The 25,726-nt window shown below is 38.5% G+C and overlaps 2 protein-coding genes across 3 annotated transcripts in view; one reads left to right on the forward strand and one right to left on the reverse strand.

Annotated features, from left to right (window-relative positions):
* The first annotated feature begins 3,070 nt into the window (after positions 1-3,070).
* On the forward strand, positions 3,071-11,585 carry nabp2 (nucleic acid binding protein 2). Of its 2 annotated transcripts, XM_056735363.1 has the most exons (7): positions 3,071-3,371; positions 3,527-3,629; positions 8,376-8,514; positions 10,175-10,246; positions 10,446-10,521; positions 10,602-10,650; positions 10,804-11,585. In XM_056735363.1, exons 2-7 carry the CDS (start codon positions 3,551-3,553, stop codon positions 10,968-10,970), a joined length of 582 nt encoding a protein of 193 aa, XP_056591341.1. In that variant the 5' UTR covers positions 3,071-3,371; positions 3,527-3,550; the 3' UTR covers positions 10,971-11,585. The 2 variants fall into 2 exon arrangements, with proteins under 2 accessions (XP_056591341.1, XP_056591342.1); XM_056735364.1 differs by lacking the exon at positions 10,175-10,246 and having other exon boundaries at positions 3,081-3,371.
* An 87-nt stretch (positions 11,586-11,672) lies between these two features.
* Positions 11,673-25,726, reverse strand: part of LOC130410597 (serine/threonine-protein phosphatase 6 regulatory ankyrin repeat subunit C-like) — a 109,909-nt gene continuing 95,855 nt past the window's right edge. Inside the window, exons 22-28 of the mRNA XM_056735361.1 lie at positions 19,834-19,921; positions 19,663-19,746; positions 19,406-19,551; positions 13,016-13,098; positions 12,842-12,924; positions 12,350-12,441; positions 11,673-12,267 (exon numbers count right to left, since the gene is read on the reverse strand). Coding sequence (XP_056591339.1) covers positions 12,146-12,267; positions 12,350-12,441; positions 12,842-12,924; positions 13,016-13,098; positions 19,406-19,551; positions 19,663-19,746; positions 19,834-19,921 — 698 coding nt within the window. The 3' untranslated portion in view covers positions 11,673-12,145. The remainder of the gene's footprint in view (positions 12,268-12,349; positions 12,442-12,841; positions 12,925-13,015; positions 13,099-19,405; positions 19,552-19,662; positions 19,747-19,833; positions 19,922-25,726) is intronic.

The following is a 25,726-nucleotide window of genomic DNA, read 5'->3' on the forward strand; positions in this document are numbered from 1 at the left end:
ACAGGTAGGCAAAACAGAAATACTGTAATAAACAGAAACATTTTACATTCCTTATTTTGTTATTAGACAAAAACAATACTATCCAATAGTCAACAATCATTTACAGGACAGATCCCACCTCTTTCAAACGCTGCCTTTAGGAGATGTATCTCCGTCTGCATTTTTTTCTGTTTCAGTTGGGTAAGCATGATTTGTTCTGTACCCAGTTCAATTGGTACTTTTGCTCTTTCGGTTTCCCGTTTCAGAAGCAACTCATAGCTGTCACCATCCTGGTTTGTAGCTGAGGATCGTCATATGATGTACATATCATCAGTAAACATTGATTTTGTGATCATTCACTTAAAAATAACCTCTCTGATGTTACTTGGTTCGAAAAATCACAACTGAATCCATCCTTCTGATTTGATTTTTTATCAAATAGATCCCAAACTGAGCTTAAAGTTTTGAAAAACTCATAGGGCAGGTTTGATCTAGATCACATGTAAAATCGGATTACATGGTCTGATTTTAGTTCGGAATCCCTCTTATGTTTTTGAAAAACCCATTTCCAAGATTTGATCCAATCTGCGATCCGATATCCTGTGGATTACTTTTGAAAAACTGGGCCCTGGTGCTAATGTTTGGAACATTGCACACAAACTTGTGAAAGATCCCAGGCATTTTGAATGTTCAAGAAGCAGCTGTGTTTTTGGATGGATCAGCTTTGGAAAGAAAACAATGACTTCTTAAACTTAAAAAAGCTTTTGGAGAAATGGAAACATTTCTTTAGAAATACTGTTTTAAAATCACTTTGATTGTCAAGTATTTCAAATAGCTGTACTGGGCTCTTATAAAGTTCCTGAATGAAAGTTGACATTGCTACTGGCAATCCTCGTTAAATTTTAACCTTCTTTGGTCAATAATAAAGAGTAGTAGATAAAGTTATACTCTATAAGGTGTTGGGAAATCAGGGGCCAGGGTCAGTGGCCAGCCTTCTTTAATATTACTCAAGTAATATTAAACAAATCAAATGTTCATTTGAGTATACATACAAAAATAAAATTGTTTCAAAAGAAAAAACAAAGTTTTTGTTTATTGGGATGATAGTTTTATTTTTGTACTTTTAATTTGATATGTTCCAGTGTTGGGGATTAGGCCTACTTTTTAGACAGTGCAGCTTTTTGAGTAGGTAAACTACATTTTTCAGCGTCATGTGACCAAAAGCTACATTCTGATCTTGTGTCAGTGTTGCCAGGTTTGTGGGTTTCAAGCTAGTTTTGAATGGCCAAAGTCCGATTCTTCAACCATTAGGCCAAGACTACCCCCCACTCTGAGATAGGCCTATTCATTTTAACAACAATAACCTGTCTTTATTCTGAAAATTCTATCTTACTTATTTATTTTAGTAATGCATACAGTAGTGAGTGGCTATATGTTGGAGGCTGAGCCTCTCTTTATTGAATACCTAGAATCGCCCCTGAATGTTATTATGATTTGGTGAAGTTGTGTTTATCTTTGACTTATGTCATTTTTGTCGTAATGTTCAATTTTTTTTGCTTTTTGTTGTAAACACTTTTTCAGGTTTTTTGTTGCGTAAAGGATGTTTTTCAATAGAAAAATCACCTATTGCTGGTACATCCTGGCATAGATACAAGAACTTGATGCCTTATTCAAGAGCTCCAGGGTAGGGTTGCACCAGCCATTCGTAGTTCTTATTTAAATGTGACTGTAAGGTCCACACTAAAGGCTTAGTAACTTCTAACTAGTTTGTAACTAAATCTGTATGTTATTCACTTGCACCATTTGGTCTTATGGCAGAATGTAGCCAGAAGTTCGTAAGCTCTCCATAAAGTAATGCGTAGTCGCATAATATGACGTTTACCCTTAATAGTCCAATAGCAGCCTTTAAATTCGTAAGGAAAAGTTGTGTTAAAATGTTGTGAATTTCAAAACATTCTTGATTTAAACTTATCTTACGTCTGATAATAATGGTAGTTTTATATTAAATAGAACACATTCCTGAATAACATATTTCAAATAAGATTAATAAACTAATTCTGATTAAAAACAATACAGCCTAGTTAACGCAATAATAAATGACATGTAATAGGGGTGATTTCATTTTGCTGCAAACCGCCAATGAAATAAAAAATGATTTTATTTTGACGTGCACATCACAGGCAGATACAGTATACACACACAGAGGCGCGGGACGGTTCTTGTTGGAGCCGTCAAAAATTAAATGTCATCACATAAAGTTCTCTTTTTTAAAAGGTAAATGACTGTACATTTACAGTCACTCACCTTTTGCATTTTCATGAATGTTCATGAATGGCGAGTGAAACAAGAGCTTGTACAGCTAGTTTAGTGTGTCTGCTATTTTATTCCTATACTTACTCCTGACGGGAAAATACTTAGTTTATACGTAACATTGCGCTTCAACTAAGTTGAATGGTGCAACTCAAAAATATTAAGTGGTGCGTAATTTTTTGTAACTTAGGCACAAGCTGGTTCAACCGACCCCAGGCACGTTTCCGCCATTTTGGAACGGTCCAATGATGTCACTCACATTTTGCTAGAATGCCACAACACTGCGCACCCATGGATGTAAAAACCACGGGGATTTAAATTCCCGAAAAAAATGTGTTAACCCCCTTTAGTTGTTGTCATGTGTTACTCTAGCAAATACAATGTTTGAGTTTACTTAACCTTTAATACGTTTTCACAATCATCGCGTATAATTATGTTTGCATACGCACAGTCAGCTTGAGCGTTAACAGTTCGGCTTCCTTAGGGTTGCCAGATCCGTGAAACAAATTAATTCATCGCTAGCAAAATAGCCAAATGATCCTAGTCCACATATCAGAATTTAACATTCATAAATAAAATCGTTTTAAGATTAACCGCTAAATAAATTCTTCCACACTCCTAACCTGCAGAAAAAACAACCCGCAGCAACAGTTAAAAAGTAACCCTTTCCATAGGAAAACCAAAGACTTGGCATCACAGACCGGCTCGCACCGTTCAAATATGGCGGACGACCTTCGTATAGCGGCCCATAGAAACAGATGCTAATGCGGCATCTAGATATCTATGCATCATGGTATGTCAGTTTATGCGTATGTCGTACAGATCGAATACGTGCAGTAGATAATCAAGAACGTCATGACGCACGTAACGTCACACCATCACGTTTAGCAAACATTTCATCAAGCGCTGTGAAGGGTGGTTAAGCGTCCACACCGCGTAAGATGATTGACAGCTGTCAGCTTTAATTCACAGCAGCAAGAGTGAACATTGAGTTATTCACACAGATGAGCGGAGGAGCATTTTGTGACTTCTCGAAGAGAAAACCACGAGTCAATGCAGCCGTCAATGCTCAATGCTAACCGGTAAGTATTTGCAGCTCTTTTATGCGTTTGTAAAGGTTTGATAGCCGTCAGATTCACGCGTGCATGTGAACTTGAAGCTTATTTGCTGAGACAATGTGCGTACTTCTAGTGGTGTTATTGAAATGTAAATAGTTGTACTAACGTGTTGTTTGCAGGATCTGTTCAGAAACGCGCTGATCATGAGCTCGGAGACATATGTGAAGGACATTAAACCCGGACTCAAGAATCTCAATATCAATTTCATTGTGCTGGAAACAGGTTGGCTATCCCAACAACATATTCAATAGAACCCATAGCATACAATTCATAATTTAGTAGATGTTATAAGCAAGTATGAAGCTCAACAATTACAGTGTAGCGAAATGTGTGACTCAACTTGTGGGATCATTTAAACGTTGTTCTTCTACTTGAATTGTTGTGTAATCCTAGTTTATTGTTTTTTACTGTTTTCTTAGCATGAAGTTTGGTTATCAATTTCAAAAAGTTTCACAGAAAAGCATTAGTAATTCTGAGGTGCACTGAATGACAATTTCAATTAGGGGTGTGTCACAATATACCGGTACTGCCAATAACTCTGATATTAAGGGTACAATTGTTCCTTTTACCCATATGATAACATCATACATAATTCAGAACTTGTTAAAACTTTTGCTTTAAGAGCTAAGTGGGATACTTCATCCAAAAATGAACATTCTGTCATCATTTACTCTCCTTCGAGGTGTTCCAAATCTGTATAAATGTCTTTGTTCTGATGTACACAGAGAAAGATATTTGGAAGAATGCTTATAACCAAACAGAACAGATCTTGCCCCCCATTGACTCACGTAGTAGGAAAAATTACAATTGTATTAAAAAGTGCCAGAAGCCAGGGCCGGACTTAGGGGGATGGCTACCCCTGGGATTGAGTTGTTTTCGGGGCCCCCCTACTATTTCAAATCATGTATTTGTTAGCATTAGTAAAGGTTTTGACTAACAATGACACTTGTTCATTGGTTTACACGTTTATAATGCTTGTTTTGACAGTGGGAGCCACAAGTGGTGCGTTTATATTTCAAACACACTTAAATGAAAAATCCAATCAACAATAATATCAGCATTAAAATACAGTTAAACTTATCGATTCATATTAAGAAAACTACTAAAAAGGTACAAATGTGTGTTTTTTGCCTTTATTTGTGGAGGATCTTGAGAGATTATATCTCAGATCTAAAATGTAGGAACCCCTGCATTACATGAAACCAACAAAGAGCTATACAGTTTTTAGCATTTATTAATCTTGTTTATTGTTAGTTAATAACAAATACAATTGTTCATGTTAGTTCGTGGTGCATGTTCAATGTTTTTAAAAATATAAGTAAATACTGAAAATGAAGATTAACAAATGCTGACATGTAATCTAATGCTTAACTAATGTTAACAAATGAAACGTGGTAAAGTGTTAAAAATATGTTAGTCTTATATTGCAATTCCATCAGTTAAGCATAAGACAGATCTATGAGTTTGAAATGCACTTTAAAATTATATCCATAATAATGAGATGAAACTTGAATAGTTTCAGAATAATGGGTCCATAGTTTTGTAAAGTCTAGTTTAACGGAGGTTGTGCAGGGCGAATAGCGTTCCTGTAGCTCAGTGGTAAGAGCATTGCGTTAACAACGCGTGGGTTCGATCCCAGGGGATTGCAAATGCCTATGTAAAAAAAATGTATAGGATAAAGCAATGTAAGTCGCTTTTAAGCGTGTGCCAAATGCCTAAAAAAAAAAAAATGAAAAGGGCACTGCTCTCTTAAACAGGTGCTTGTCAGATAATTAGAATATCATCAAAAAGTTGATTCATCTCCCTAATTCCATTCAAAAAGTGAAACTTGTATAATGTATACATTCATTCCACACAGACTGATATATGTCAAGTGTTAATTTCCTTTAATTTTGATGATTATAACTGACAACTAATGAAATCCCCAAATTCAGTATCTCAGAAAATTAGAATATTACTTAAGACCAATACAAAGAAAGGATTTTTAGATATCTTGGCCAACTGAAAAGTATGAACATGAAAAGTTCAATTCAATTCAATTCAAGTTTATTTATATAGCGCTGTTCACAATGTGCATTGTTCCAAAGCAGCTTTACAGGGGCAAACAGGAAAAACAGAAAAGGTAAAACACAGCACAGTGCATGGTGTTTATAGAACATTCTAATAAATAATATCTAATTCATAAATAAATAAATAAATAAATGCAGTCTCCCGGTGAGCAAGCCAACACTGCCCTGCTGTGGTGAGGAACCCAAACTCCAATGATTGATTAATGGAGAAAAAAACCTCTGGAGAAACCAGGCTCAACTGGGAGGGCCAGATCCCCTCTGACGTGTCATAGCTGCACTCCGTGACCCCGACCAAAAACCACCGAGCAAATATCCACGAGGAAGAGGGAGAGCCCACCATCTGCAACCCAGAAAATCCCACTCACCGAAAACCGTGCAGGTTCAACCCGGTCCCACTCCACGATCGACACCAGCAAACAGAGGAACAACCAGCGAAAATAGTAATGGCATGTTGTAACTTTATTCCTTTGTTGTCCGACATCGACCACAAAACAAGGCCATATCGGACCCACACAGCCCCAGCAAATGAATCCCCACAACCAACGAGCCCCCCCCACAAACACCCACCCAACAACGTCCAACAGGGCCACTGAATGCAGCTAAACTTCTAAACTGCTGACATGTGATGTAAGTTTAGCATTAAATACCAAGTGTAACTTCAGTATTAGCATTAGCAAAAGTATGAGCATGTACAGCGCTCAATACTTATTTGGGACTCTGTGGGCACAGAGCTCTGTGAGCAGCCAGCCTCTTTTGCAATGACCTTTTGTGTCTTGCTTCCTTGTGCGAGGTGTCAATGGTCGTCTTTTGGACAACTGTCCAGTCAGCAGTCTTCCCCATGATTGTGTAGCCTACAGAACTAGACTGAGAGACCATTTTAAGGCCTTTGCAGGTGTTTTGAGTTAATCAGCGGATTCGAGTGTGGCACCAAGTGTCTTCAATATTGAACTTTCACAATATTCTAATTTTCTGAGATACTGAGTGTGGGGTTTTCATTAGTTGGCAGTTATAATCATCAAAATTAAAAGAAATAAACACTTGAAATATATCAGTCTGTGTGGAATGAATGTATACTTTATACAAGTTTCACCTTTTAAATGGAATTTAATTCTAATTATATGACCAGCACCTGTACATCGTTTTAACATAATTTTCATGTCAAAGAGATTTGTTAAATGCAGCTCACAGGGCCATGAATCCATGAATAGTATATCTGCAAGGTATCATCTTAATTTAGCATTTCAATTTTGCCAGAGATCTCTATGTCAGACATGAAATAACTTGTATATAAACGCAATTTGAAAAAGCACAAGCAGTTTTTCCCTTCGCGCGTCCTGTAGTTCGGTTGTTTTAACTTTGTTGATTAGTTAGCAGAATGTTTTTATTTACATGGATGGTTTTAACAGTGTTTGCATATTATTTACAAGAACCGCTTATGGTCACAAAACGGGAAATATTAGAAATAAACTCTATATTACCAGATTTTATTCAGAGTTGTCTGCAGAAAACAACAGTTTTCATATCACGTTTTTTGTAGAAGCAAAGAAAATGTAACAAAAAAAAACAGCTTGTAGACTGTACTTCATCTACCTGTCGATGAAACGATCTGACGGACACAGACTGTGAGGAGCGAGGGTTAAATGGATAACGCGGAGTGGAATTTGTTCAGACTTTTAGTGGGTTGACGAGAAAGTTTTTCGCGCAATCCTCACTACTACACTTTGCCTACTGTTATATTTGCCTACCAAAGGGCGCCAGCCTGTGAGGGCAAATGCCATCCCGTGAACCCGCACCGGTTCCCGTGTGTCCGGGATTTTCAAAAGAGTAGTAACTGAAATAGGGCAAAAATAACTAAACGTGAAGGGGGCGGGAGATGTGTGTGAAAACGAGAGTGTTGGCCGGTATGCTCTGGATTCTCTGCCTAAAGATCATGGTGTGGTGCCATGGGAAAATAATCATTCCATTTGACTAAATGCTTTTCTTTCGCGTTCTTGTCTCTCAGTTTTTTGTTTTCTTTTTAGCGCTGCACTGCGATAGCGATTGCAGCCATTACAACATCATCTTGGTGCAATGAAGAGACACAGGTTTCACTGAGGTAAACATGATGGATGGAATCCAAACATTTCCAATCAGGAAATGCCAACATGACTGACGGAAAGTTTAGCAAATTCAACAACATCATTCCTTACACAATGCAGTGATATTGAATCATGCTAGTCCAATGAACACAGTTTAAATGAAAAATAAAATGACTGGCATATAACTAAACAAATCAAGTGAACGAGAGCAGGCGGGGACCCTGGGATGGTGCCCAGTCAAGGCCAATGGTAAGTCCGGCCTTGCCGAGAACTGTTTGCTTGACCTAGATTCTTCAAAATGTCTTCTTTTGTGTTCAACAGAACAAAGGAAAGGTTGGGTAATCTTTCCTACTATGGTACTCAATGGGGGGCAAGATCTTTTTGGTTATAAGCATTCTTTCAAATATCTTTCTCTGTGTCAGAACAAAGACTTTTATACAGATTTGGAACAACTCCAAATTGTTCAAATTGCTGCCATTGTTTACCTCATTTGTAAGTCGCTTTGGATAAAAGCGTCTGCTAAATGTAAATGTAAACTCTGGGGGAGAGAAAATGATGACAGAATTTTTGGTCTTTAAATTGGTAGAAACTCTCTCGGTCTCAATACACACTGGTAATTTGAGTGTAACTCATTTGTAGTAAAGAGAAGAAAAAAATCAAAGATTAATATATTGTTTATTAATTATCATTTTAAAATAGATGTCATTAATTTTGCAAGAATATCGTTTTTGTGAATTATTCTGGCCATGATAACCGTATTTTGAAAATATGATATTGAGGCAGCCCTAGTTTTGATGTTGTCTTATATCATCTTAATTAAGGTCGAGTGACAAAGACTAAAGACGGTCATGAAGTGCGCACATGCAAAGTGGCTGACAAGACAGGCAGCATCAGTATATCAGTTTGGGATGAGGTTGGAGGACTTATTCAAGCTGGTGACATCATCAGACTTACCAAAGGGTGAGAGATACACAATGGAAGCATATTCTCTTAGATTATATTGACATTGTATTGTGTTGATACAGGTTTGTAACAGGTGGACAATGAGCAAAAGAGGACAAAATTTGAGCTGTTTGAACTGTTCCTATAAAGAACTGATCAAATATACGGGCCAAAATATGAAAATTCTGTCATGACTCACCCTAAAGTTGCTTACTTACACCTCTAGGAGCTTTCTTTCTCCTCCATAGACTACAGCACAACTGTAAGTTAGGAAAGATGTCGTTGAAATAGTCTATGTGAATCCAGTGGTTCAGCCTTAACTGTATAAAGTGACGAGAATATTTTTTGTGCACAAACAAAAATAATGACTTTATCCAACAATGGAGCTCCGGAGGTTGACGTCACACAATCTGAACTCGGCCATTTTGGAAGGCTATCAGGAGAGCACTAGAGCGGCTGTAGCATTGGTATTGACAGTGGTCAAACAATCATTTAAAACATGGCTGTTTAGACTTTACAAATCATACTTTTTTAACATGATGGACAGCTGCTATGCACCAGGATACCGGAACATGCAGGGGAAAACAATGGACAAATCATTTGATCAAATTCCTAAGGATCCAGAATCCCGGATAGATGATTAAATGGTTAACTACAATAAAACGTGCTAAACAACACATGTCACAGCGAACACTATCTCTTCCTCTCCGTCGTTATGCTGCCAAATCTTAAACAAGACGCATGAGAGAAGCACACGCCTAGTTCCGCTGTGCAATCGCAGTGGGGCCCTAACACAACCCTACTGTGTCTGACCACTACCTATGGCTTCAATGGAGGGTCACTTAGTTTTTTGCGAATGTTAAACTTGCAAGATCAGTGATATAGCTATGCCTGCTACAAACAAGGACAGCTAGTGTCGATTACGCTTGCTAACAACACAGTTAACAAGGCAAGCTAAAGCCGACAGACTCAGGAGTTAAATATCCATTACAAAATTCACATCCATTCTTACCACTCCAGGTTTTTAAAGATTCTCCGGCGTAGGATGATGAAAAGTTGATGTGGTAGTTGTGGATATTAGGATCCTGCAGGTCAGGAAAGCCAACAGTTTCTTTATTGATACGTGTTAAAAGCATTCCGGGAGCATTATAGGGATCTGTTATGCTTCATCTATTAAATTTTGCAATGCACAGGTCTGTGTCTTTTGAGTTAAAGTGCGCAGTGAACTCTGTTACCTTGAAACTCATGCTAGCGCCATTCATTTCATATTCGCTCCCGGATGTCACTGCCTGCCAGGATGGAGGTGTAAACAGAATAGGTCACGTGACTGCCGCAGCTCTGTTTCCTGACTACAACGTCCCGATCATATACCATAATAAAGTTGGACGGTGTGTCCTTCTATTGTAATGAACTGAGTGGTAAACATCCAACGATGGGCACTGACATGTAACGCAAAAGCATCAGTTTGGAGCCTGGGTCAGGGGAGAAGGAATCATCGGTGGAACCAGCCAACTGTTGCTTGACATTGATTAGGTGCACCTGATGTTATTGGCCGATGCAAGCCTGACTGACGTGACCTGCCACTTACTTGATTCAGTGTACAATAATCAATGCACACTGAGTGTGAGATACAATGCTACAGCTGTTCATGTTGAAATGCTTGTATTTTTTTGTTAAGTTACGCATCAGTTTTTAAAGGCTGTTTGACACTGTACACTGGAAGGGGAGGTGAGCTGCAGAAGATTGGAGAGTAAGTTAACGATGCTTTTAAATGTTATACCTTAAAAAGGTTACCACATATCTTTTGCCATTTTTCTGCAATGCTACTTTAATTTAAAAAGAATTGAAATATTGTTTTGAAAATTATTGTATTTTATTGTTGCATTTATAACTTGAAAAATATCCATATGCATGAAAATACAACATTTTTTTTCTTTAAAATGTTAAAGGTTCTGCATGGTGTACTCTGAGGTGCCAAACTTCAGTGAACCAAATTCAGAATATTTGGCCCAGATGAATAAAACAGTAAGTTTTGGTGTTTTATTTTTTGTATACAAAATTGTATTACGGTCATAGGAGTAAATTTTGTCCTTCTTACTCATCAGGGATTGAATGACCAGGGCAACATGAACAGCAGTGTTACTGCTTCTGCAGGTATTAATAGCCAACATTTCCCCATTGAAGCACTAGCATTTCATTTAAATTATAAAACAAATCTGGGTTCTAATCATTTGACAAACATGTTCACTGTAGGTTGTCGATTTGATTATTTTGTTATAACATGAGCAACATTTTTACATTTCTAAGGAAACGACACTCCAAATGGAAATGGGGTAAATTCTCAAAGCACAAACAAACCAGCTGGTGGGCGAGCAAATAGTGGAAATGGAAACAGGTCGACATCAAGTCCTGGTGTGGGAGGAAGTACCATTGTAAGCAATGGGAAGGAGACACGGCGTACAGTCAAAAGATGATTTAAATGAATAAGAATAGCAACATTATTTTCTTACGCAGTCATATTTGGCTCATGTTAAAGTAAACACACTTTGGGGTTGTTTCCCATATGAGGCTTAAGACCTTAAATCCTAGTCTAAAGAAATATTGTTCTGTCCGAACGGAAAACAGCTTGCACATCTTTAAATACATGAGTCCCATTGTTTTGTCTCAAAACACACACAGCCAATGATTTTTGTAAGGCATGTTGGTTAAAGTAGGACATTTAATCGTTTTTACAAATGCCTAGACCTGGCTTAATCTAACCTCTGTCCAGGAAACCGCCCCCATACGTATTGTTTGTATTACTCTGTACAGTCTTGAAGTTGAAGTTTACCCATCAACATACCTGTTCTAACATTTTCTATTGTAATGTTTTACAATGTAATGTCCATTTCATTTGTCAGCTAAGATTAGACTAAATAAATCTGAGCAGGTTAACAAAATGAGCAGTAACCTGTGGTTTTAACAGATAAGATAGAAAGTGCTGTTTGTATACATACACTATTTGTATGCAGCCCAGCTGCAAATGCTTTGGCAATACGAATGTACATTTTGTCATGCCAATAAAGCACACTTGCATTGAAATTGAGAAAGCGCACACATCTAATATTGTTATCAAAGTCACACTTTCTACAAGAACAATTCAAATGTATGTTATTAAACAACATACAATTATAATTAACATAACTAGCATGCTTACGTGTTAAACATGGATCTGTCTCCTAGAATATTCGCTCTTCATCAGAAATGACTGAGCCTGTACCAAAACGCTTTAGATCAAGCACAAGGCAGGTACAGTGATGAACGGAAAGAACAGCAGGCTGGAGACACCGCGTTGAAACATGAAACATGCAGAATTTATTATATAATCTTACTGTCGTTGTGCTTCAATGCTCAGTCTGACTTCATTGGACTAAAAACCGGTTTAACAGTATTGTTATACAGTGGGAGATTAGTGCTGTACAACATTGTTTCATGGCATTATTGGAAACTCTGAGCTTGAGACCATTGGATATGATCATATATGATACTTTATGGTTCTGTATGAACTGTAACTATCAACCAGTGAAACATGCAGTTTCTCTAAAATCCAGCACACACAGGTTTCTGGTGGACAGCGACTGATAGGATGTGACCATGCCGCAGAACTTCATCAGATTGAAGCTGGTGTCAGCGTAGAGCTTGGCTGAAAAAAAAACTTCATGGTGGAAACGATGAGAGCCAGGCAGTCTGCCACGTCTTTATTTGGAGCGCATGCCAAAGCCGGAGTACAACCTAAGAACACACAAACATATCCTCTACATGATTGCTGCAATATATACAGTGCATGTCTGTCGCATATTGGCCAAAAACTCACCATCCTCATCTTTTGCCAGAACTGTTGCACCTCGTGTCAGCAGCACCTCAACCACAGTGACGAGACCATTTCTTGCTGCTATATGCAGCGGCCTAGAGGTGTGGAGAAAGACAAACCTTCACTGTGAAAACAACCCAACAATCACACAAAATGAATTACGAACGCACTTGTTGACATGAGTGGTTCTCAAGCCGTCTCATGGCAATTCGATTTTTTCCAAATTTTAATACATTTGTACAATCAACATTCTGCCGTTAGCTTTGGGGATGGGGTGGGGGTTTTCCGTGATTCCCATCATACAAATTCCTGCACAGTCAATCACTATTTTCACGTTAGATAACGTCAGGAATATAAATCGAAATGTTGTTCTTCTAAATCTTCTAAATACTCAAAATGAGAGCGCACATAATTGTAATTTTTGATTGGTTCTAAGACGTTTCTTGCCATGTAAAGGCAAGGAAGCAATGGTCTACTGATCATCTGAATGCTCACGTTTGTAGTGCACCATTAGCTGTGTTGATAAGCGAGGGGCCGTCTATATCAGCCAGGAGGAGAAGAGCACACATTTCATGACCCTGTTGAATTCAACACATGAAAATGCATTAGAAATGGAAATACAGAGCACAGAACATGTCGTGAAATAGGATACGACAATGGCCACATTACTCCTCTACAGGCGAGATGCAGGGCTGTGTTCCTGTTCATGTCCAGCACCGAAAAGTCCGCTCTGGCCTGATGAAGCAACACATCTGAAAAACAGGAGATTGGAAATACTGTCTGTTGCGAATGAAGGATTTGTAAATTGATACAATACATTATCCGCAAAATGTAATGTACAGAGGCACACTGCGAGCTGTTTTCAGTTTAGACGAATGTCCAATATGGCAATGTATAGTCGTTTTTAAACTTACATCACACTGTATGTGCAACTGCATGTGAAATGTAATATTTCTATAACATGATTTAACACTTTTATTAGTTCTGCAGCCGTACATGCACATGAAATCTATTTTCAGCACATCAACTAAATGCACGTAACAGGCCTAGCTGTCTCCGCCCTTATGCAATGACCCTGTACAAGGGAGGGGCGATATAATAATAATAATAATAATACATTTTATTTATAAAGCACTTTACATTTTAAGGAAAATCTCAAAGTGCTACAAAAGTGTTGTAATAAAATATTATATATAAAAATAATATATAAAATGAAAAAGAAATCCCTAATGAAACCTGTTTAAAAAATATCATTTAAATTATCCTTTTGGTAGTGTCTGCTTGTGTTAAAATCTCAATTTAAAAGCCCCTTCTCTTTCTGAACTCACGGAGATCTTTGCTCCCCAGTGTTTCCCCTACCATTATATAAGGGGGGCGCCCCGCCCTCCTAACGGCTCGCCCCGCCACCCTTGGACGTCAAGTAAATTTGATTTGATTTTCTTTATAGCGCCAGATTACAATTTGTTATTTTGTTAAACAAACTAAATAACCCTTAAGTAATATGTTATTTATCTTATTTCCACGATGGCATGTCTTTTCTGTCTGTGTTTGCGCGTTTACAATTATCCCAATGAGTGCGCACACGCGCTCACACACAAACAAACATTAGCGGACAGAGAGCGCGCGGCGGGAAATATGTCGCTTCAATCAGATGAAAACCAAATGAAAATATTTGCGTTTTTTAAGCGCTCACAGGGAACTGAAGATGGCAAAACTCACTCCACTGCGAGTAGCAGCCGGAGTAGCTCTCCTGCTCCAAGTCTAAGTGTTGCGCATCCTGCCCCTGACAAGCATCAAAAGTCCATTCATCACCGGATGGCGGTTAAAATGTATATTAATGAATTACATGCCGCTTACTATTTACATATGTGTGTTTAAAATGTTTTTAGTCAGGACATTGTAAATCTGCTGATTAAATAAGACAAGAGATATTTAATACGCTATGCAGATGGCTCCGTGTTGTATGGGAATGTCACGTGATGACGTTCAGAACAGCGCACGTGATGACGTTCAGAACAGCGTCCGCGTCTGACAGGATTATTCTCCAATAAATGCATCATAGAAATTAAACCGTCTCACAAAAAAAGCCTATTTAAAATTAGTTTATCATATAAAGGTATTAACTAACATTAACGAACAATGAATGAGCAATATATTCGTTAGTATTTATAAATCTTTTTTTAGTTCTTTACTTTTTTAAGCTCTGGGCCATTAATATTAACAAATACTTCTATATATTTAACAAAGGTTATTTGCCAAAGTCAATTTTAAAAAGATTTAAAGACATTTATTTATATTTATATATAAAAATAAATAAATTTTACAAAGCATTACCCTCCCAGACAATCAATGTATGTGACTAGATAGATAGATAGATAGATAGATAGATAGATAGCACATAAAGAATGAAAAGGAAATGATTTCTCGTCAATTTTCCCCAACCAACCCCCCCCCCCCCAAAGCTGTAAACCTAGGGGAAACACTGCTCCCCATGATCCTAACATTTAGAACAAAAAGACCACCACACCAGCAGAGGTTCCATTGACTTAATTATGTTATCATTTAATTGGTTTGTTTCTCACATAAAGCTATCCAATGACATAAGAAAGAGTTGAAATATAGTGCATGAAAACTTTGAAGGTTCTAGTTTTAGTTCAAGTACAAGTTCAATGTTTATTTGTCACATACAAAACCATACATAGTACGACGTGCAGTGAAACGCTTTTTTGACTAGAGTAGAAAGGAGATAGGAAAGGAAGGAAGGTTAAACTATATATAAACAAAATATAAATAGTGTAAGGGAGGGGGTTAAACTATCTATATAAAGTGCTGGTACTGTGCAATATACTGTGTGTATATATATATATATCTGTATTATACAATTTGAACAATGTATGCATACACTCAAAAAAAGGGTTTTGTGGCAGTGTTCATTTTACCCAAATAATTTGAGTTACAATAACACAAACATATTTCGTTTCAAGACAAAACATAATTGTATTGTGTTATACTAAATCAAGTTGTTCTACTCTCCGTTTTACTTAACTACCATTCTTTAAACTAACGTAATTAGTTTAATTTTGCTATTCAAATCAACCGGATGTGACGTTTTCTAACGACTCTCATGAAGACGGCGCGAATCTCGAGAAGACGGCGGGTGCATGAGATCTTGCAAAGTATCCGGTAAGAAATCTTAAGATTGTTTTCTTCCTCAGTCAATCTTAAAACATGTTGTGACAATTATATGTTATGTGGTAGTCCAGGATTGTGTTTGATGATGATTATTTCACGCGGTAGCACGAGGTGCGTTAAACTTCTTTTCCGTCTGTTTAAGGAGGTATTGAACTTGTTGTTTAACTTTGTGTAATTTTTATGCCGCAGTGACGTTAGCGTTCAAATGTAAGTTTGTTTGTGTCACAATTCATCTATTGCTTTTCATGATGGAACGAGGTGGGTTTTTACTTGGGTTTTCCATCTTGTTTAATCGGCAATGAACGTGTTCTATATTTGGGTAAGTTAAGTTTTAGTGTGTTATGTGGAAGTGATGTAAAGTGTAGGATTTGTTCGTTTCAAATTCGTCACGAGGTGCATTAAGCATTTTCTTTTGTGTTTAAACCGTATTAAACTTGTTCTTCAATTTCGGATCATTTTAGTGTTTTAAGCAGCAGTGATGTAAAGTGTAGGATTTGTACGTTTCAAAATTGATGGATTTCTTCACATGTTAGCAACAGGTGCGTTTAATTTAGCTTTTTTTTAATTTACCTCCTGAACTCAGGTACACCTTTGAAGTACTGCAGAAGTTGTTTCTGGAGCTAGATGGGAAGAAACTATCTCAAAAAGTTCAGACCCTGAAGACCAAGCTATTCTCAGATCTTATTGAGTAAACAATGTAATTTTTCAGATGTAAGTGCCATGTTTCAGAAAATGGCAGTACAATTGTTTAATTAGGTTTATTAAAAGTGGTTAAAAATTGTACTTAAATGGTGCTGAGTGCATCTAATTTGTCGGTAAATGTTAAGGTTTCTAATGTTATTAAAGTAAGTTTAACTGTAACTATCCCACAGTTCCTGGAAAAAAAAAATCTGTAATGTTTTTGGTGAATTTACATTCAATTGTCCAAAGTTTGAAAAAGCTTTACAAGTGGTGTGCTATCTCCCCGAATGGTGCTGAGTGCATCTAATTTGTCGGTAAATGTTAAGGTTTCCAATGTTATTAAAGTAAGTTTAACTGTAACTATCCCACAGTTCCTGAAAAAAAATTCTGCGAATAAGTGCATCTTATTTGCAGTAAACATAAGTTTTGTAATGTTTTTAGTGAATCTACATTCAATTGTCCAAAGTTTGAAAAAGCTTTACAAGTGCTGTGCTATCTCCCCGAATGGTGCGGAGTGCATCTTGATTTGTCTGTAAACATTACAATTTTGTAATGCTATTACAATGTTCAATTGTAATTAATTGGTGTTCTTGAAATAACTTTGCAAGCCACCTGAATGGTGTTGGTGCATTTTGTTTGTTAGTAAATGTTAGACATTTGTAATGTTGTTCCATTGTAATTGTCCAACTACTTAAAAGCAAATTTGCAAGCTGCAAGTTGATCATTGCATCTCATTTGTCACTGAATATTACAATTATCCTTAAGGGTATCTGTAATTTAAGTGTAATAAACATTGCTTGATTCAAGAACTGGTGTCTGAAATTCTTTTATAAATAAGATGAATGCTATGTATAGTTTGTAACAATCTGTGCAGTAAAGCATACTTTTCTATGTGATGTAACTTGAAATAGAAACCAATGTATTAAAGTTACTTAAAGGAATTGGATGGAACCACTGTCCATAATTTAAATGAGTTGTTTGAATTAAATATTCTTACGTTGGACAAACAAAAAATATTTGATGAGTTCTTATAAAATAAACACATGTTCAGAAAACGTAACCATCTTAAGTTAAGGGGAAGCAGTTATGCTGATTTTGTTTAACATCACCATTTTAAATTAATGAAACATCATTCAATTGTGTTGCAGCAACACAAGAATTTAGCATAAATTGAAAACAACCCTTTAATGTTAATAAAAACCAATTGGGTTTTGTGGAACCACTGTCCATAATTTTATTAAGTAAGTTTAAAGTATCATTTTTTTCAGTGTATGTGTGTGCAAAAACAGTCGTGTTGTGAGTGTGTGTTTCTAGGAGAGTTCTGGTTGAGGGCCCGGAGAGCATGAGGGAAGAAGCTCCTCCTCATTCTCTATGTATTTGCCTTCAAGGAGCGGAAACGCTTTCCTCACCACAATAGAGAGAACAATCCATTGTTGGGATGATTGAGGTCTTTCACTATCTTCCTGGCCTTGCTCGAGCACCGTCTAAGTGTAGATGGTGTGCAGGTCACGAAGTTCAGTTCGGATGGAACGCTGAACCAGGCTATTCTGTTCCCTGTCAAGATACTCTCAATGGTGCCAGTGTAAAAGGTCGTGAGCACCTGAGAGGGCAGATTTAAGTCCTGAGGTGTAAAAGACGCTACTGTGACATTACAATGACAGGTTTTGTGAGATGTGAACCTCAAGATATCGGAAACTGTCCACTCTAATAGTTAGGTGGCTTCATAATAGTTAGTTCCTTTTGAAAGCTTTATGAGTAACATCTGCGGCAAACGCACAGAATCAGATCGGTCCCGTCAGTTTGATAGGGGTCCGTATCGACCCCGATCCAAAATATAGGATTGACCATCCCTAATCAAAGTTGGACAATGAAATGAAAACAAGGTTTAATGGCTATATTTACGCAGCCTGGTGCCCAATCGTCACTCATTGCACATTTCACCAGTAAGGGCAGAGTGTAAAGGTTGAATTAGCAGAGCAATAGCACAGATGTACAAAACATATTGCACATAATTGGGACATAATCAGAGTTTAAAAGAGGAGACAAGATGCTGGCACATTCAATAGAAGTGACTACCAACACATGAACTTTCCTGCTACCACCATACTGTTCTTCGGGGGTTCAACAGGGGCAATATAAATGGCCGGGCAACTATAGCTAAACCTTTGGTCATTTGCAGTATCAATGGTGCCCGCAGCGGAAATCTTGGGCTGTGGACAATGTGAAACGTATCATTCTCTGATGAGTCCACCTTCACTGTTTTTCCAACATCCAGGGTGTGGAGAAACCCCAAACAAGCTTACCACTGGGACTGTTGCATGCCCAGAGTGAATCATGGGGGTAGATCTGCTGGGCCCAATTACCTGCTGGGCATTTCCTAGGCCTAATACTAGTGCTAGATGTGCATGTCACCGCCAAGGACTGACGAACCATTCTGGAAGATCCTTTGTGCATCCAGTGATTCAAACATTGTGCCCTGAAGATGGTGACATGTATCAGGAATATAATGCTCAAATACACACAGCAAGACTGGTTACGAAACTGGTTTGATGAACATGAACGTAAAGTTGAACATCTCCCATGGCCTACAGTCGCCAGATTTGAATATTATGGAGTCACTTTGGGGTGTTTTGGAGGAGTGAGTCAGGAAATGTTTTCCTCCTCCTCCATCACATAGAGACCTGGCAACTGTTCTGCAAGAGGAATGGCTCAAAAACCTGCTGGTCCCTGTGCAGAACTTGTCTCTGTCATTCCCAAGACAAACTGATGCTGCATTGGCCCTAAACCATACTAATAAAGGATTGTGGTCTAAAACCAGGTGTTTCATTGTCCACTTTAATTTCCAATTTGCACATCATGTTGCACAGATGATATTGAAAGTGTACATTTCCTGTAGCTCAGTGGTATGAACATTGTGTTTACAACGCAAGGTTGTGGGTTCGTATATATGTAGTATATATGTATAGGATAATTCAATGTAAAACGCTTTGGATAAAAGCGTCTGCCAAATGCATACATTTAAATGTATATTTAAATACAGAAATACATTTGCCATTTTATAAACTGCACTGCCAAATTACATATTCGTTCTAAACTAAACAATTGCTTCCAATATGCTTACATGCATGTAGTAATGCATACTGCTTTGTCTTATACGATAACAGAGTGTGATGTCAAACTACAAACCAACAGCAGAAGTATGCCCATTTTTAGCAGCCACCATTAATGGAGAGCGTCCTTCGTGATCAACTGAGTTTACATCTGCACCGCAGGTCAATGCAAACTGCAGCGCTGCAACACCTCCTGCATGAGCTGCTGCATGCAGTGGAGTCCTGTGGACAAAAACACGTCAACGAAATAAAACCTGAATGGAACAAAGATATGGAAAGATATTTTTCTCTGTTTTGTGCTCTGATCTTTATTTAATTGCGGTAAAAACTCACCTTCCTTTGTAATCTCTTAGTTTCATAATCTGGGTTCCCAATGTTTCAACCAGGAGTTCAGCCGCACCATCATGGCCATTTATTCTGTAGATAAAGACACAGGAGATGGTTCATGAAAGATGAAGAAGGAAGAGTATGTGTTCTGAAGTGAAGCAGGCGGGCTTCACTCACAATGCGCAGTGTAACGGTGTAAAGGGATTTCCTTCCAGGATACTTGATGCTTTATGTTCAAGTACAACTTCCAAACAATCCTTGTTTCCTAAAAATCAAAAAGTCTTCATTTTTACTTGGATTGTCACGTGTGGTGTGTTAAGGTGTTAGCATGAAACATTTAACAAGCTTATCGAGCAAACCTATTCATGGCACTCATGTAATTGGTAACACTCGCTATTTGTAAACAATAAGTTAATGCATTAGCTACATGAACTAAAAATGAAAAATACTTCTGTTCTAAAGCATGACAGTTCACCCGAAAAATATAATCATTTACTTAACAAAATCTCATTTTGTGTTTAACATAATAATAATTATATTTCTACTTTGGTAGTGGATGATGTCCCAGAACTGAAAATTGCGAACATTCTTACAAATATCTTTCTCTGCGTTTATTAAAACAAAGAAACCAGTGGCGGCTGCTGATCTTTTAAAGAGAGGAAGCTAATTTTCGGCCTAAATCATAGAAATTGTCCATTTATTTATATGTAAATTCTGCCCTACGTTCCTTTTCAAGAAAATGCTCTGTAACCCTGTCGTACCAACTGGCGTCTTTTCCAGTGACTTGACCAGTGTCCTCTCAATGGCAAGCAGAGCTAGGCTGCTTAAACGGCCTTGGCTGAGGCATTGCACTGTCCAACTCCATGTCTTTAAGGAACACCAAGTAATCACACAGCTTTCCCCTGTTACTCTGCAAGTCCTGATCTGAATATAGGACTTATAGTTCAGACCTCAGTCTCCCTGAATCAAAGTGATGGCTATAACTTTTCAGGACACTTTGGAAGGCCTCCTCTGGAAATGCTTGTCTCATGTCATCAAATTTCCCTGGATTGACTAATTCTAAGAAAAGCATACGTTCCAAATTTGAAAAACGTCGAGGAATCTGCTCCAAGATGTTATCAAGGATGTACGGATTTCTGTAGCGCTCTTGGGGATCCTGCAATTGGGTCAGACGGCGCTTTCTCATGGGCTCATCTCTTGGGTCTGATGTGAGATCTGCTGCTTTGGCATAAACAGCTTGGAAAGCCCCCTCTGACCTCTTCTCTTTGACAAATGCAAGAAGAGACTCAATTCTTTTCTTGCAGTAAAGAACATCCATCGCTCTCTGCTGGACAATATCAAAGACCACATCAGTCTGAGAGAAGATTTGTTCATATGTGTACAACATGAACACAAACTCAAAATCCTCCAGTTTCCTCACGAAGCCTTTGGCACAATCCAGTGTATCATCATCCATTGTCGTATCTGCAATGATGTTATCAAATGTCTGCAGGAGGCCATCATAATTGTGATGTGAAATTCCATCGAGTAGGAGCGTTTCTGGGCAACCTTGAGCAGCCTGCAGACTCCAGAAAAGACGTCCTCTTTGTGGATTTTGAGAAAAATGTGGCAAACCCAGAGAGTGATGCAAAAATAATTCTGCACTCAGGCAAGCATTTTGCCCCTGTGACAGCACCAGATTCAGTCTGTCTGCATAGCGATGCACAAACATTGCACTGGGGGCTATTGCTTTCACTTTGGCCTGCAGACCATTGAGACCTGAAGCCCTGACAGCAGCCCCATCATAGGTCTGTGCCACAAGCTTATCCTTAAAATTGTAGCCCTGCATGTTCTCATTTAAAACATCAAAAACGGACTGAGCATCTCGCCCCCCAGAAACATCAAAAAATCCAATGAAGCTCTCCTGAAATTTACCTGCACTATCCACATAGCGAAGAATGACAGAGAGTTGGGCACGGCAGGATATATCAGTGGTTTCATCCACCTGCCATCCAAAAAAGACAGCATCCTGAATTTCATCTCTGATCTCAGAAATGGTGGCTGCAAGAGCAGAGATCAAGTCATTTTGAATAGTGTGTGACATACCAGAAAACACAGTTGAGGACTCGAATTGTGTGGACAGGACAGAGTCATATTTAGCTAATGTTTCTGTGAACTCTCTGTAATTCCCCTTGTTGGATGATTCACTACTCTCATCATGTCCCCTAAATGACAGCTCCTGCCGGCCAAGCAAGGATGTCACATCAATAAGGCGGTTTAGGAAGGCCCTGTTTTGTTTAACAGTTTCATTATGTTTAGCCACTTGAATGCGAGCACCTTCATTGATTGCATGCTCAACCCTGATCCTGCCCATGCAACTTAATCTTGCACATGCACTCACATGTTCATTGCTATTTTCATGCCTTTTATATGCCCTGTCAAAGTTTGACAGATCTCCAAACCCCAATTTTGACCAAACAACACATCCATGAGATGGTTTCATCAAGAGACATGGCCAGCAGTACATTTTCTTTTTCACAGCACATCCAGTCAGCCAGCTAACATTGTCATACCAGGAGAGCTGAAAAGACCTGTTACTTTTCCCTATGTTTTGCACTAAATCAATCTTAGGTGTTGATCTGCCCTGCTGTTTAATTCTAAGTTTCTCCTCGTAAGGAAGACTTTCTAATGGCTTTGCCAAAATCAGGTCGACAATATTAGCACTGTCTGCCATCATGTGCAGTTTGCTAGCTGGCTAGTTCAGACTATATGAATTAATGAACAAACGATCTAATATATATATATATATACATATTTAACTCAACGGGACGAAATGTGGGAATTATGTTAAACTGAAACAATGAATGTGGTGTGAAATTGTGTGAAATATACGATGAAGGTTGCAGCAGTTTGTCTTTCGACTACACATGCAAAATCCGCGATGGGACTGAGTTGGAAATGGAGACACAGAGTGATACGCGTCATAATCTGAAGACCACGCCCACACCAACCGTCTCTTTGCATTGCGAGAAGCTGCCGCCTCCTTGTCATTTATGATTTATAACAAAAAAAAAAAAAATGTCTAAAAGCTGATATGTGACAATGTGTATAGCAAACAAGCTAAAAAAAACAAGAAATACGTTTTTATAAACTGTCGACCCCAAAAAACGAGCGTTTTAGGACATAAAAGTGGATAAAAAGAGATGACAGACCCTCCAATCATCACGGCAGACGCTCAGAGTCCGGGCCAGCCCACTCCTCCATTCATCACAGAGACGCTGAGCGTCCGTGGGCGGGACATAATCGCAGTATTATCCAATGACCGTCTTGTTTCTAAGCACTGAAAAAAACTGTTTAAAGCAGCCCCATTGAAGTCAATGGACGCTGGGCTTCGACAGAGTAATGCACTGTACGCTACGGGAATGAATGAGAAGGAAATCGAGTCAGCCGACCTAAGTAGCTGATTCTGAACGAAATTGTTTTCGTTCGAGATGAACATGTTTAGCGCATTTTTAGTCAATAAAATGTTAACATAATAGTACATATATTTGACCGTTCATTTTTTGACAATTATAGGGGAAGCTGAGCTTCCCTTGCAGTCTTAAAGAAATCGCATCTGAAAGAAACGTAAACAGGTTTGAAACAACCCGAGGGTGATTAAATGATGACAAATGGTTGATTTTCAGAATCAGAATCATTTATTGTCATGTATACACAAAAGTACAATTAGAATGATGTGCAATCCTCTAAAGTGCAGAAAAAGAAACAAATGCATCCTCTAAGACATTTATTCTATGTGCACAAGCAAGAGAAACACATTTCCCTGTTTCCAGGTTACCCAAGATAAATAATAAAACAGCCCTGCGTATATGTACATAACCGTCTGTGTACAAATAATAAATATCCTTTAACACAGTGGTTCGCGTAGTGGGGGGCGGGGGGTCGCGAGATGATTTACAGAAACTTAATTAAAAAAAAAAATTGTATATGTTAAAAAAGGTAGTAATGATGCGAGTATAAATTTAGGATAATTAAAATAAACTGGAAATAAAACTTCCCGACCAATATGACTAGATAAGGTCACCATTTAATGTAACCACGGAAAATAATCTGCCGTCAGATATGGAAGATGCGCTGATAGAACTTTCATCCGATCGAATCCTGAGGACGACATTTGACAGCAAGTCGCTGGATGAGTTCTGGGTTTCTGTCGCGCTGGAATATCCACAGTTGTCGAAAGCCGCGTTGGATGTACTCATGCAATTTGGCTCAACATATTTATGCGAAAAAACATTATCCGCGCTGACTTACATTAAGAATAAACACAGTTCACGGCTTAACGTGGAATATGATCTGCGGGTGGCGATCTGCTTTGCTCTGCGCACAGCGCCCATCCATCACATTAGGCGTTTTTTTCTGAATACAAAGTTATTGTTGTATGCGTGTTACAGGCAGCTTGTTAGTATTCTGTCTTTAAGCATTTCGCAGTTATGGGATGTATTTGTTTTTGTCCATAATTTGTTAATAAAATAGCCTGATTGTGTTCTTTTTCGTTTTAGCTCTGTCACTATGTAACCAAACCGCAAATCCTTACAAGCTGTCGGAGGAAAAACACAAAGAGGAGAAAGGAGGGGGAGGATGGGGGGGGTCGCGGGTCGTCAGCAGTCTAATATTGGGGGTCGTGGTCTGAAAAGTTTGGGAACCCCTGCTTTAACACTACACTTCACATGCCCTACACATCACAGTTGAGGTAATTATACACACCCCAGTGCAGAGATAGCAAAGTTTAACTCAGACTAGGTGGACTATTGCACAGAAAGAGGCATGCCATGCTTCATTTATTAATGCAGCAGCACTGGGATTTGTCTGTTTGTTATAGCTTTGATTTTCCTGTACCGCCTTTCAGAGGGTTCCAACAGATAATGTGCTGAATGAGATGGGTGGGGGTGCAGTTGTATGTGTGGAGATTATACAGTAAGTGACTCACCACATATCCCTGAGGGGAGCTGGTGTTAAGGCTGAGGAAAGAAGGGGCCCTACTTTGACTCTCTGTAAGCAATTACTGAGGAAATCCTTTATCCAGAGGCAGGTAAGGTGTGGAAGCCACAGATCATATAGTGTAATTTTGTCACCAGTCTGGTTGGAATGATTGTGGTAAATCTAGAGCTCAAATCTATGAGAAGAAGCCTGGCATAACTGTCCTTCTGTTCCAAATGGAGGGCCAAGGCTATAGGATCCTATGTATAACACCCGCAAGACCGGCCTCGGCCACGCCCCCGGCACCAGCTTCTCCTCATATATATCCTCACACTTTATCCCCGGACTTTCAGGTACACTACACTTCCCAGGACTCTGTGCAGTCACTCATCTACACTGATCAGTCAAACCTGTATCCCATCAGTCACACCTGCACTGAATTACCCACATGGCATTTAACCCCCACTTGCACCACCAGTCATTGTCAGGTCTAGTTGTATTCTACCCTGTTTTACTTCCACTGACCTCCTAGTTTATGTGCTATGGATGTTTTGTGTACTCCAGGATATTATCTGTTTCCTGTGGATGTTTGTCTTTACCCCGTGTCTAAAGTAAATCAGCTTCACTATACACTGGTGTTGGATCATGTTTGTCTTCAGTTTATGTGGATTGTTACACTATGTAGGCCGGTTGACCCTTTATGCAAATTGATATGGGTTGAGTGAAGGTGGGGGTCACGTGACTTAATGTCCGATCTGTATTGGGAAAAAAAACGATCTGAAAACTGAACTGAATAAAAATGAACTGAACATGAACTGAACATGTGGTTCATGGTCTAATATCATCTGTGTTACAACAATGCATATTCAGTCCTTACTAAACTTTCCTTGTCTAATTTAATTCAGGAGGTGTTCCCTCATCACAGTGTCGCATACTTAAACAGTTTGTAGTTGGATAAGAAAGTGTAGAATTTGTCTGCTCCTGCTTGATTACTGAATGCATTTGTTTATTTTTATTTATGTATTTATTTTAACACACACTAGCGTGTTTTAAAAATTCATCAGTTGTAGATCATTCTGCAAAATATTGTGATTTAATGTACTTTACGAGATAT

This window comes from Triplophysa dalaica, chromosome 21 (genome assembly GCF_015846415.1).
Source record: "Triplophysa dalaica isolate WHDGS20190420 chromosome 21, ASM1584641v1, whole genome shotgun sequence".
Classification (NCBI taxonomy): Eukaryota; Metazoa; Chordata; class Actinopteri; order Cypriniformes; family Nemacheilidae; genus Triplophysa; species Triplophysa dalaica.